At 39.7% G+C, this 12,817-nt stretch overlaps 1 protein-coding gene across 2 annotated transcripts in view; it reads right to left on the reverse strand.

The window, feature by feature from the left end:
• Window positions 1–12,817, reverse strand: part of SLCO5A1 (solute carrier organic anion transporter family member 5A1) — a 169,898-nt gene that overhangs the window by 93,082 nt on the left and 63,999 nt on the right. For both annotated transcript variants that reach the window (XM_077166962.1, XM_077166961.1), the window contains exon 2: window positions 2,948–3,080. In XM_077166962.1, coding sequence (XP_077023077.1) covers window positions 2,948–3,080 — 133 coding nt within the window. The remainder of the gene's footprint in view (window positions 1–2,947; window positions 3,081–12,817) is intronic.

Consider the following 12,817-nt stretch of genomic DNA (forward strand, 5'->3'; position numbering starts at 1 on the left):
CTTGGGATCATTTAGAGACAGGGCAAACAGGCCCACATCTTCAACTATCTCCAGTAACTCTGATGTGGCATATGATATATAATGTTGGTGTTAAAGAGGACCCCTAAGAAAAGCTGAGTAAGATGAGAAAGTGTGTATTAGGTGTTAGAAAAAGATGCATCAATAATAGCCAAAATTGAAAAGCCAGGGTACCTAAATCCCTTTTGTAAACCATTGCTCACAGATAACTACCACGGAGGGACAGTGAAGTATATAGACTAACAGCTTGGCCTTAAATTCAGGATCCTATCCCAGGTTCCCACAACTGTGAGTTACTCAACAAATCTTTGAGCATCAGTTTCCTCATTTGCAAAATGGGCACAGTACTAGTGACTACACAGGGTTGTCAAAAGGCTTAAATGAGAATATTTGTAAAGCCCTCGGTACAATCCTTGACACATAGTAAGCACCGAATAAATATTAGGATTATTCATTCATTTTTTCCTTCACTCTTCCATCACGTATTTATTGAAAACCTATCATTACTGCTAGGAAATGTATAAAATAATAGTATCAAATAACTCTGTCACTCTTCAAAGTAGAATTAAGTCTATCATAAACCAGACCCCTCATCAGCAAAATTCATTTTTAAATATACCTCTTCTTACATTTCTATATTGTCAACTTTTGTCATTAGTAGAATAACATTGGGATCATTAAAATGAATAAAATTACTTGAATATTGATTAAATGTAAATAACTGAATAATAGCAAACACATACTATGTAGCAGGGACTATTTAGAGCTTTACATATGTAAAACTCATTCATTCCTCACAACTACCCTATGAAACAGGGACTGTAACTAACTCCAGTGTACAGATTTTTTAAAAAATACAAAGAAACCTGAGGCACAGAGAACTTAATCAACTTCCCCCAAATCCACACAGCTCTTAAGTACAGGCAGGATTTAAACCCAGGGAGGAGAGCTTCAAGGCCTGCCTGCCTAATCATTCCATTTGGCGGCCAACTGGATTGTTGTCTACTAGAAAACTTCTTAAAGATAGCAAAAAGCACTTGTAGCCCTAAAGCTCCCACTCTCCTTCCTTGTCCCTGGCCCTGCCACTAATGGTCTTCCTTAGCCTTTGTCTTTTCCTCTCCAGGTCTCCCCTTCTCTCCATAATCTTCCTACAGAGTAAAGAAAGCACACTGGATGTTCATACATATACACTGTCCATAAACAGCAGTGGAGAACAAAAATTTCACTATTAATTAAGAACTTAAAACTCCCAAGTTAGGTGGTACAATGGTGGCTTGGTGGCAGAATTCTTGCTAGCCATGCTGGAGAGTTCACTTCCTGGTGCCTGCTCACGTAAGAAAAAACAAAACAACAACAACAACAAAACTCCTGAGTTATTCCCCTGACTCTGACAGTGGAACTTCCTTTTTTGTATAATTTGAAAATTCTATCAGTCGGGTTCTTCTAGATCTCAGCACTTTCATCTTCAAGGCCATGACTTACTACAGAATAAGAAGGGTTGTGCAACTTTCTTTCTCTTTGGGGGGGAGGGGGGAGTGCATGATCCTGAAATTCAGCCCAGGTCTCCCACTTGGAAGGCGAGCATTCTACCACTGAACCTCCCATGCACTCACTCTCTTTTCATTAACTGCTTTGAAAATAGAGAGTGTTAACATTATTCCTATCAGCCTCAGAGTTATTAAGCTGTGATCCTATTATGAAACGCAGAGGGAATTAACTGCTCTAAAACTCTTTAAAAAGTATTTACTTGACATGTAAAATTTCTAATACTGAAGTATTCTCTTTGTTATAAAATAAATGTCATTATTATGTGTACCCATCACTAGTTCATGTGCAATAAATTCAAGATGCCAATATTTTCAGTTAGTGCTGGCAGTCGTAAAGAAATAACTTTTCATGTTCAAGTTCAGGATTGTGAAGAACTCAAACACAGACTTAGTTTTTTGTATAAGTAGCATCCAAAGCTTTGAGTTTTCGTTTTAGATTCTAAACATTATTTATTTAGCAGGACAATCACTGTCTAACAAGTGAGACAGCAGCTAAATCTCCAGCACACGTGGAGAAACAAAATTTTACCATGAGAAAAAAATCACTATGAGGGTGGCAATGAAAAGGTAGGGCTAAAGCTCTGAGCAGAAGAGGAATGACAGAGCAGAAACACAGAGATAATAAGGAAGTGGGGAGAAAGCATAAAATAAAAACACAGAAAAAGGTAATGAAAGGTATGCTTAAAGTAACAGGAAGTCCCCACCCAGTCACATTAGACTTTTCCTTCACACTGCTAATAAAGGAAACACCCCAATCCCAGAGAATACAGATTAAGATTTTAACCAAGCCTTTGGTATTGGTTTCCTGTCACCACGATAACAAATCACAACAAGCTTTGGTGGTCTCATTTGAATCTCAAAAAAAAATTGAAGTATCAATGGGAGGGCAGGGCTGCATCCCTTCTGGAGGCTCCTTGTCTTCTCCAGCTTCTAGAGGCCATCCAAATTCCTTGGCTTATGGCCCACTGGCCAGCAATAGCATCACTCTAACCTCTGTTTCCAGGGTCACCTCCCCTTCTCTAGGCCCAACCTCCTGTCTCCCTCTTATAAGGACCCCTGGGATTACACTGAGTCTACCCAGGTAATCTGGGATAGCCTCTCCATTTCAAAATCCTTAACTCAATCCTATCTGCTAGGTCTCTTTAGCATTGTAAAGTAACACATTCACAGGTTCTGAGGGTTGGGGTGTGGATATCTTTGGGGGGCAGGGATCATTACTCTGCCTACCTCAGCCTCCGTCCTGGAAGAATTTAAACTATTTTCATTTCCCCATTTGGGAAACTGTAATTACAAAAGTATTATGACTCTAACCGTCATAAGCAAAAAAAAAAAAAAAAGAGAGAGAGAGAGAGAAATAAAAAAATGGAGAAAATAATTCTTACCAGTTTCCAATGAATCGAGGGTCATTCTGGTCGAGATGAACAGGATTTCTGGGATCAACATAAAAGCCAATAAGAAGTCCACCTAATAAATATCCCACCGCAGGACCAAGTGCACCCATGACATACATGATGGCTGAGAAGACAGAAGGGGAAATGTGAGATACAGCAGTGCTTTAAGTTTAAATTGCTTTCTAATTTCCCTGTCACACCACACACACGCCCCAATTAAATCCAGTTATCAGCTTCTAAAAATAGGGAACTTTACGGATTGTGTCTGCATTGATGTTTCGGGTGTCAAGTCTTGCTCTTGAGGCAGCTGCCCTCGGACAATATTAGAATCATCTGGAGAGTATTTGTTGCTTTTGTTTCATTTAAAGATTTTTAAGTGTTTTTAATTCTAATTTATGAAAGTAGAAACCCAAGTTAGTTTAATGAATCATTCATTAAATAACCAAAAGGAAGGCTCAAAGTAAGAAAAAAAAAAAAAAAAAGCCAGTCACCTGTCATAACTGGAAGATTCTGGCAAGATGAGGGAAATCAAGGCCAAATTTGGCCACGAGGCTGGATCGGCTAAATTGACGAAGCTATTTAAGTGCCCTTAAGTTGCTAAGATTTTTCAGAACCAAAGCTCTTCGCAATGCAGCTAGGGTTAGAAAGTTCAAGTAGAAAGCACCAACCCATAGGTGGTCTAGAAAAAAATGTTCAAATGCTCATTTACAAAAGGGGAATAAAATATAGGTCTCAGTGGCAATAGATTAGAAAGATGGACATTCTACCCAGAAATTTTTGCCATAAAAATTGGTTATATCAAAAAATAAATATACACACACACACACACAACACCCACCACCTCCACCGCTGCCACCACCACAAATCCACTGGTATTCCTTTATACATTTTTTTCTATTTTCCTATTTTCACTACTGCGATTTCAAATTCTAAAATGAATAATATTTTGCCATTTTTTAAATTTTGGAATAAGATGTGAAACTTCTTGTGAGTCAGAGAGAAATCTAGCTGCAGCACAAACCCATTTTCTCCCAAGGTGCCGCTGTGTGCCAGGCATTTTAACTCAGGTTTTAAGTGTTTATCAATTCTATTACCATCATGCATTTTAACCAGCAAATAAATATGGAAGTTTTTCCATATCCTTTAAATAACGCTATATTTACCAGAAAGCAAATTAGAATAATCAGAATAGCTTTGCCTTGTTTTATCACTTGCATCTAAATAAACTTTGAATAATCTTGTACCTCCTGTTACTTATAACCACAGACAGCAAGACAGTAATATAACACCTGCTCTCCCTGTTCACACCATTTCAAGAGAGAAATTGAAGTGTTTGTTTATTTTACAGGATCATCTGATTGCAACAATAAGGCATTAGGTTCTTCAACTTCTCCATCTGTGTTTGGAAATGGAGAACTCAGCCGCAAGTAGTCGGCATTCTTTTAGAAGCATGTTTTCAATAAAATAAAATTATAATTTTGATAAATATCATGTTAACCTCTCTCTTTATAGACTAAGATGTAACTTAAGAATAGGAAGTACTTTTTCACTTACAGGTATTCCCATATGCAGATGAATATAGAATTTATTTTTATAACTTTGGGCAAATGAGCATCATTTACAACTTAAAACTGTAATGAGGCCAAAATATGATATGAATCATCTTCCCAAAATAACTCTCCTGGCTTGAAAGAGATTGTCTTACACAGACAAGCAAGAGGATATTTCTGCCATACTGTTTATGCCTAGGGCACCTGAGTACAACCTCTTGCTTGGATTGCCAAGTGGGATTGTCTATACAAGTACTAGCAAGACAATGCAGTTATCCAGTGAATGGAAAATTAAACAGTCCACAATGAAAAGCTTTAGCTGATAAAATATAAAGCTTTTTAAAATTCAGCAATGAAGAAAATTGTATTTTTGTTACATAGCAAGTGCTTTACATCTAATAGAATCAGTCTTATTAACAGAAAAAAAAACACACATATATGTACACAAGTCCTTGACCTTGTTCCATTTAATAAATAAATTATTCTTTTAGAGGGAGTTAAATCTTATGACCCCTGGGTTAACATTTATTAATTTATTGACCAAGATAGAAGAGTACATTGTTGATGTAAACTCTCACCACTCATTCTTCCAGTCAAAAACTCCAATTATTCCCACTACCTTAAAAAAAAATGTCTGAACTACTCTACCTGGCATTCAAGACTGGGACAAATTGGCTGCCTGCTACCACTCCAACTGAATTAAAACCAACAGCCTTATAATTCAGTCAAGATGGATGCACAGAGCCACTTCTTTCCTCTGTTGGCCTCCCAGCACCCTCCCTGGTCTTTCTACTTCTCTGAATACTATCCATTTCTCAAGACCCAACAAAGTCGATTCAATCTTGATCCTCTTCCCCTGAGTGGTTTCTTTTCCCTCAGAATCCTTGTGAACTAGGTACTGTCTATTCCAGTGGCCTCAATGCTTGCTTTCATCATGCATCCTAACAGTAAAGGTTGTAAGCATTTTACCCCTAGTGAGTGTCTTTTTTAATAGAGTGAGAATGTACTACTAGTCTTGGAGCGTGCATCTAATGCACCAGTACATCCTATGAGTTCCACCACCAAATCAAATCCAATATCCAACCCCTTCTCCTCAACTCTGTTGCAAACACCATGGTCCAAGCCACCATCGTCACTTATCTAGATTATTGCTCAAACTTTCCAACTGCTATTCCTGCTCTTACTTCCCTACAATTTATCTTCAACACAGCAAGCAGCCTGAATATTCCTCATAAACCATGAGACAGATCAAGTCATTTCTTTGTTCACGCACTCCCAGGAGCTTCCCATCTCAAGCAGAATAAAAGCTCAAGTCCTTACATGGCTACAAGACCCTGCCTATCCATTTGTACATCCCCCACATTCTCTTAACTTCCTCTCCTAAAACTCTCTCCCTTGTTCAATGTGCTCCAGTCATACTGACCTCCTCACTCTTCTTAAACCTTCCAGGTACATTACCACCTTAGGGCATTAGCGCTTTCCGTGTGTGTGGGGGTGTGTGTGTGGGTGTGTGGGTGGGTGTGGGTGTGTGTGTGTTGAATGGTCTTCCCCCAGATGGCCAAATGGATCATTCACTTACTTCCTCCTGCTAGTTACTCAAACAGCACCTGCAGCAAAGCCTCACTTGGTCCCCCTATCTAAATTCTTCCCACCCCTTTCCCTGCTTATTTTTCTCTTTAGCACATATCACCACCTGCATTAGTTTTCCAGCTGCTAAAACAAACACCATTTAATAGGTTCGTTTAGACAACAGGAATTTACTGGTTCACAGCTTTTAGCCTAGGGGAAATCCAAAATCGAGGCATCAGTAAGGTAATGCTTTTTCTTCCCGAAGACTGTGGCATTCTGGGGCTGGCTGCAGGCAATCCTCAGTAGCCGGCTTTTCTGCCACACGGCAATGCACATGATGATGCCTTCTCCTTTCTCCTCTGAGTTCTGCTGATTTCTGGCTTTTTCCGTGGCTTTCTCTCTCTCTATGTCTGAATTTCATTCTGCTTATGAAGGACTCCAGTAATCCAGATTAAAACCCAACCTGATTCAGTTGGACCACATCTTAACTAAGGTAATTATTTAGAATGGTTCCATGCCCACCAGAATGTTGACAAACGCCAAGAATATGTCCAAACGGAGGTACACAGTTCAATCCATCAAACCACCTAAACCCACTACATATTTTGCTTATTGGTTTTATTTATATCTGTCCTCCCCAACTGGAATGTAAGCTCTTCAAGGTCAGGGATTCTTGTCAAGGGCGTTCACTGTGGTAGCCCCCATGCCCACAGTGCTGCCACATGGGAAATGCTCAAACCATCCTGAACATCCCACTCCTCTTATCACTCACACCAATGACCATTCTATTGAAATAACCGTAGGTATCAACAATGAAGCTTCTCAGTTCACATGGTCTGCTAAGATACTACCTAGTGATAGGAGATGTCAATTCACACTTCATCTAGTGAACTTGATGATTTCATGCTTTTTGACTGTCTCATAAGGTCTGATTGCATCATCACTGTTTTCCTCTCATGATGAAGTACTTGTACTGAGAGTTCAGACTATTCAATTTACTAGTAATATAAATGTAAACAGATGTTCTAACATCTTGTCTTCCTTCCCCCAACGGACTGTCAACATACCCCCTTGGGGTGTATACACTTCTCTTTGAGAGAACACAGCACCATTCCTCTCATTTGAGGTTAAACATGTCCTGCTTTTGATTTCTACTTAACTTTTCAAATGTTTATATTTTATCTTTTAAAGTAGCCTCTCCATCGTTGACAGCAGGAATCACCTCATATGTAGTACTGTCTAATGTCTAATCTGGGGTTCAAATCCCAGCTCCAACTCTCACTAATTGTGTGACCTTAAGCAAGTTTCTCAACCTCTCTGAGCCTGTGTTTCCTAAACTGTAAAATCAAGATGCTAAAAGTACTCAAGCTTGCTATGAGCATTAAATAATTGAATGCTTAGAAAGCATGTGGAATACCTGATGCACAGGAAGGACTAGGCAAGAATGAGTTGTTTTGTTACATTATTTTTTATTACCTAATGCACACAGTTAATTGGATGTTTGGGTATGAAGGCATTCAATAAATGTTTACATATAATGTCAGAAGAATAGTTACTCAAGTCCCTGCTTTCAGCTTTTTCGGGTATACCAAAATAGGAATTGCCTGGTCATATGGTAATTCTATTTTCAATTTTCTAAGGAACCAGTTGCCAAGTATCTTTCCCACAGTGGCTACCCCATTTTATGGTGCCACCAGCAATGTGTAAGGGTTCCTGTTTCCTTACATCCTTGCCAAGACTTATTATTTTCTGTTGTTGTTCTTCTTTTTAACAGAAGCCATCCTAGTGAGTATGAAGTGGTAGTTCATTGTGATTTTGACTTGCATTTCCTTGATGACCAATGATGTTGAACATCTTTTCATGTTGGCCATTTGTATAACTTCTTTAGAAAAATTCCATTCAAGTCACTTTTTAACTGGGTTATTTGCCTCTTTGTTGTTGAATTGTAGCAGTTCTTTTTTATTTTAGACATCATACCCTTATCAGACATGGTTTGCAATTATTTTCTCCTATTATATAGGTCATCTTTTCACTTTTTTGACAGATATCCATACTCCAATGTTCATAGCAGCAAGATTCACAATAGCTAAAAGGTAGAAGCAACCCAAGTGTCTATCAGTGGATGAATGGATAGACAAAATGTGGTATGTATACACATGAAGGAATTATATTCAGCAATAAAAACAAATTAAGTTCTGATGCATGCTGCAAAATACATGAACCTTGAACACATTTGGTTGAGTGAAATAAGCTAGACACAAAAAGACAAACATGCTATGATTTCACTTATATGAGACACTTAGAAGAAACAAACTGCATAGAGACAAATGTTTAAAAGGGGTGAGGGGACCAGGGTGAGAAAAAGGAGTTATAGCTTAATGGGTGAGTATTTTCTGTTTCGAGCGATGAAAAAGTTAGGATAATGGATGTCAGTGATGGTAGTAAAATATTGTGAATATAATTAATACCAATGAATTGTACACTTGAATATGATAAATGGGAAATTTTGTGCTCTATACTGGTTACTGCGACAAAAAAATTAAAAGAAAGGCTGTGCCCCTTATCCCCTATCCTATGCTTCTGGCTTATCCTTTTGTCCGGGTCTGCTTCCTCCTTACCTTCACTTGCTCACTGTTCATGAATTTAGACCCTGAACCACCCAAAGTTCCAATCAAAGGAATCCCCTTCACTTGCTTACTGTTCATGAATTTAGACCCTGAACCACCCAAAATCATCATATCCTTCAGTTCCTTCTCTTCTATCAATTCACTTCTCATTTATCATTTCTGTCCTCACCTGACATCTGTGCTACCTTCCTCAGCTTTAGACATTATTTCTCGCCTCACTAGGCTTCCATCTCATCTCACCCAATCAGTATGCTAATAGCGTCTGATGACATCCCTTCAATATTGATCCAGCCCCCAGAGTCTCTGCTTTCTGTGTGCTAGCCACATGGTCACTCTCTATTCCTTCTTTCTGGACATTCCAGTTGTTTCTTGGCCCATAGGATGCACCACACTCCCTCACCCTTCAAAGCCCAGTTCTTTACTAAGGCCTCTCTTCTGCACTCATATAAAGTAATACCTCCTCCACCCACTGCAACATCTTGCATTGCTACGCAGCACTCACTACCTTTTCAACATTTCCAGGTAGGTGAGATACTCTGTGAGGGCAGGCAACATGAACTACCCTTCTCTGATTCTCCCACTTGACCTAAAACACAAAACTATTCCCACAGGACACGCTTAAGTTAATACACTGTCAAATATACGAGCAAGGACTCTGGAATCAAAATACCTGAGGTGAGACTCCTGGCTCCTTTACTTCTGTGCAATGCCAGAAGTCATTCAACCTCTTCAACCCCTAAGTTTCTCTTCTGTAAAAACTGATATTAAATAAGATTATGCACATAAACTGCTTAACCTATCATACTCAAGAAATATTAACTTGTATTTTTATACAGTCAATGGTTACCTGGTTATTCTCTAATAAGTATTATTGAATATTAACACTGTATAAATCAAATATATCTATTATTTAATTGATGAAGACATATTTAATATCTTTAGATTACCTAAGTAAATAATCATTGCTGTTCAGCCAGGAGTTAGTTTTTATAACAGGGCTAGGCAGACAGGAATAAAAAGAGAATATCAAGACCTTTCTTTCAATTAAACGGCTAGGTTAGCTGAATAAAAAGGCATAAGCTATCTTTCTAAAGTTGAACATGTGCCTATACCTGTTGTTATTATCTTTTAAATAACCTTTGTGGTATTTTCTAATGATTACCATACATAATATGCACCCATTTTGGGGAAAACCCGCAAGAGCACCCATAGTCGTTTAAATCACACATAATCCCTACCACCCAGATAATAAGAGCAGTAAACATTTTTTACTATTATATACTCTATATGTTTTTAAATACTTTGAATTATATAATACTTCCTATTTCATGTGTTTTCATGTAAATATTCCAAACGTTTCCTATGTCGATAGGAAACATTTTTCTAGAACGTTTGTAAGAGCTAAGTGGTCTGTCTCCAGCTGTCTATTCGTGTTTCACTTAAAAACCCCTAATTGATGACAGCTCCTTGCTATCCTAAATGTCTGACTGGGGTTCTTTCCCTGAGAACAGGAGCTTCGATACTGCAGACCCCAAGTGAGGATGTCAAGCCCTGTTCCAAACCCATCTCAACCCCAGCCTTTTACTTTTTTGTTTGTTTTTTTGTCTTGGTAAGGAGAGACTTTATTTGAAAAGTTGGGGGGTAGGGGGTGACTATCGCGATAGTGAGAAAATTAGAGCGTAAGGTCAGCAAGCGTCTCTCTGCTGTGTACTTCTATGGAGCTAAGAGGCCCCGGGACAGGAAAAATCCAGCTTCAACGTGAAGAAATCAGCAGCCCTTCTTCAACTTCACTCTGGTGATTCTGCAGAAAGTTCAGGAGAAGCCTGAGCCCACCAATAACTTCATAACATTTCCCTGCCTGCTTCTAGCCAATTTTTCCTGTACTTCTCTTGCTCCAAGCTCTTTTACCTTCAGATTTTCTCTTTTAATTTTTTTCTTAAATTAATTTTACCCTACTTCATGGTCATTTATGCTTTTTACGTTAACTTCTTTTTTTATTTTGAACTTTTATCCTGATAACATATATCCGACATGAAATTTCCCGTTTTCACCACTTCCACAATGCCACTCATCAGTGTTAATTACATTCACAACGTTCTGCTGCCATCAGCTTCTACTTTCCATCCCGTTCACCTTTACATGTTTAACTTTCCATTACAAAGTTAACCTTGATCACAGTCTCTCTTTTAACTTTTCATTAGAGATGTTTTTAGCTTTTTAATCTTACTTTATTTTTTAACATACTTTATCATTCCAGAGCATTCTTCACAGGCATTTTAATAAAAATTTAGCTTTCAAGTTTTCCTTTTAAATTATGTTAGCTTCTATTTCTCATACCTTTAGTAAGTTTGCTTACTCTTTAACCTTATTTTTCCTTGGGTTTTATGTTTTTTTTATAGATCCTCTTGATTTTCACAGCTTCAAACCTTTGTTATAACTATTAAGTTACCTTATTTTTAATGTTCAACTGTTTCTTTCCTTTTTTATCCTTGTCCCATGTCTTACATTCTCTATTTTCAATGGTCTTCATTCATCTTACCATTCACTTATGTTTTGCTTATTTCATGATAATTTTGATAATAGCTGATTAAAAGTTGTGCCCTTCCCCACAGCTGTAGCTGCCATTCCAGCCGTGCCTCCCACTCTTATCCCTCCAGCTCTTCCAGCCTGGACAAGGACAGCAGCCCGAGGGAATCAGACTGAATCGTCCCCAGAGCTTGAGGCTCACTTCGCACCTGGCACAGGTGATCGGCTGGATCCTATGACTGCTTTCACTGGGTACAGTCAAGAGAAAAATGTGCATTTGAAATCCATGGTCTCCGATGAATAACTGTTAACCACTGGCTCTGAGACAAGTCATGACCACAGAAGGAAATCAAAAAGCCAGGAGGGATGAGGTTGCACCAGGAGATCTCTTCCTTCAGGCTGGGGAGGGTGGGGATAGCAGGCTAACGGCACCCTATGTGGCTCCCCTGCACCTGGTTCACTGCCAGTTGGTGTTCCCACCTCCATTCCTGCAAGGGTTAAAAGACTACAGTCCTGCCTCATCACAAATGCCCAGCATTGCTGCATCAGGATGACCTCAAACAGGGTTCTTGGGTGGGACCAGCTGCATTCCTGTGGAATAGCTCCCTCAACTCTACAGTCTATGCTGGGAAACAGGCAACCTACCTTGAAACCTATACCCGTAGATCACGAGAAATGATTTTGAAATTCCTAATAGTGGTCAGCTGGCCAGCCACAAGCCTCACAGGACCTAGGATACTAAGAAGTCCAGTCAAAACCAGCAAAGGCCCGAGGTCACATAGGGCTAAAGTAGTCACCACTGTTCTGACCTTAGGTCCCAAGAGGCTGGGCAGGAATGCACCCAGCAAGGTCAGAGCTCGGGGTCTCCCATGCAGTCACTCCTGTGACTGCCCAAGTAGCCATTCTGTGCATACAAGGCACCAGGACAAGGAGAGGCCACTGTAAAGGTGAAAAAGATGGAAGTGCTGTACTCCAGGAGTCAAGGCTCAGTGAAGCAAGTATGACAAACACCAGCAATGTGCTGTGGACTCTGGGAAAGGAATCGTTTGTTGTAACTCGTTGTGGGAGAGAGGACAGAGAGAGCTTGGTGGAAAAGATGACTTTTGGCATAAGCCTTGGAGGATGGAAGAAAAGAACTAGAGGCTGAGAAGCCCACATCAGCAACAGCAGGCACGTTTGGAAGTATGTGGCTCATTCTGGAATCGAAGGCTGCCCTCCGGGTCTCCTGAGCACTTGTATGTCTCTTTCTTCCACTGCCAGAGGTCACAGTATTCACAGCATTCCTGGTGACCCCACCTTTTCATCATCCTCTTTATTTATGGGCAGAGTTCAATGGTACAACCACTGTCTGCACCCTGGGGTAGACACCTTTTTTGGCTACCTGTTCAGTTTCTGTGGCCCCTTTTATTTTGATAAAAGGCACATCCGTTTTCCTTTGGGTGCCACCTATCCTGCTGCACACAGCCTTGCTGGCCTGTCGTGCAGGGGCCCTGTGTTCCATGACTCACACGTGGACAGGGGACCTTCCAGGCCAATCAGATGCCGGTCTCCCTGGTACATCTTCCCCCAAAATCCACACGGCTCATTCC

Source organism: Tamandua tetradactyla, chromosome 6 (genome assembly GCF_023851605.1).
Source record: "Tamandua tetradactyla isolate mTamTet1 chromosome 6, mTamTet1.pri, whole genome shotgun sequence".
NCBI lineage: Eukaryota > Metazoa > Chordata > Mammalia > Pilosa > Myrmecophagidae > Tamandua > Tamandua tetradactyla.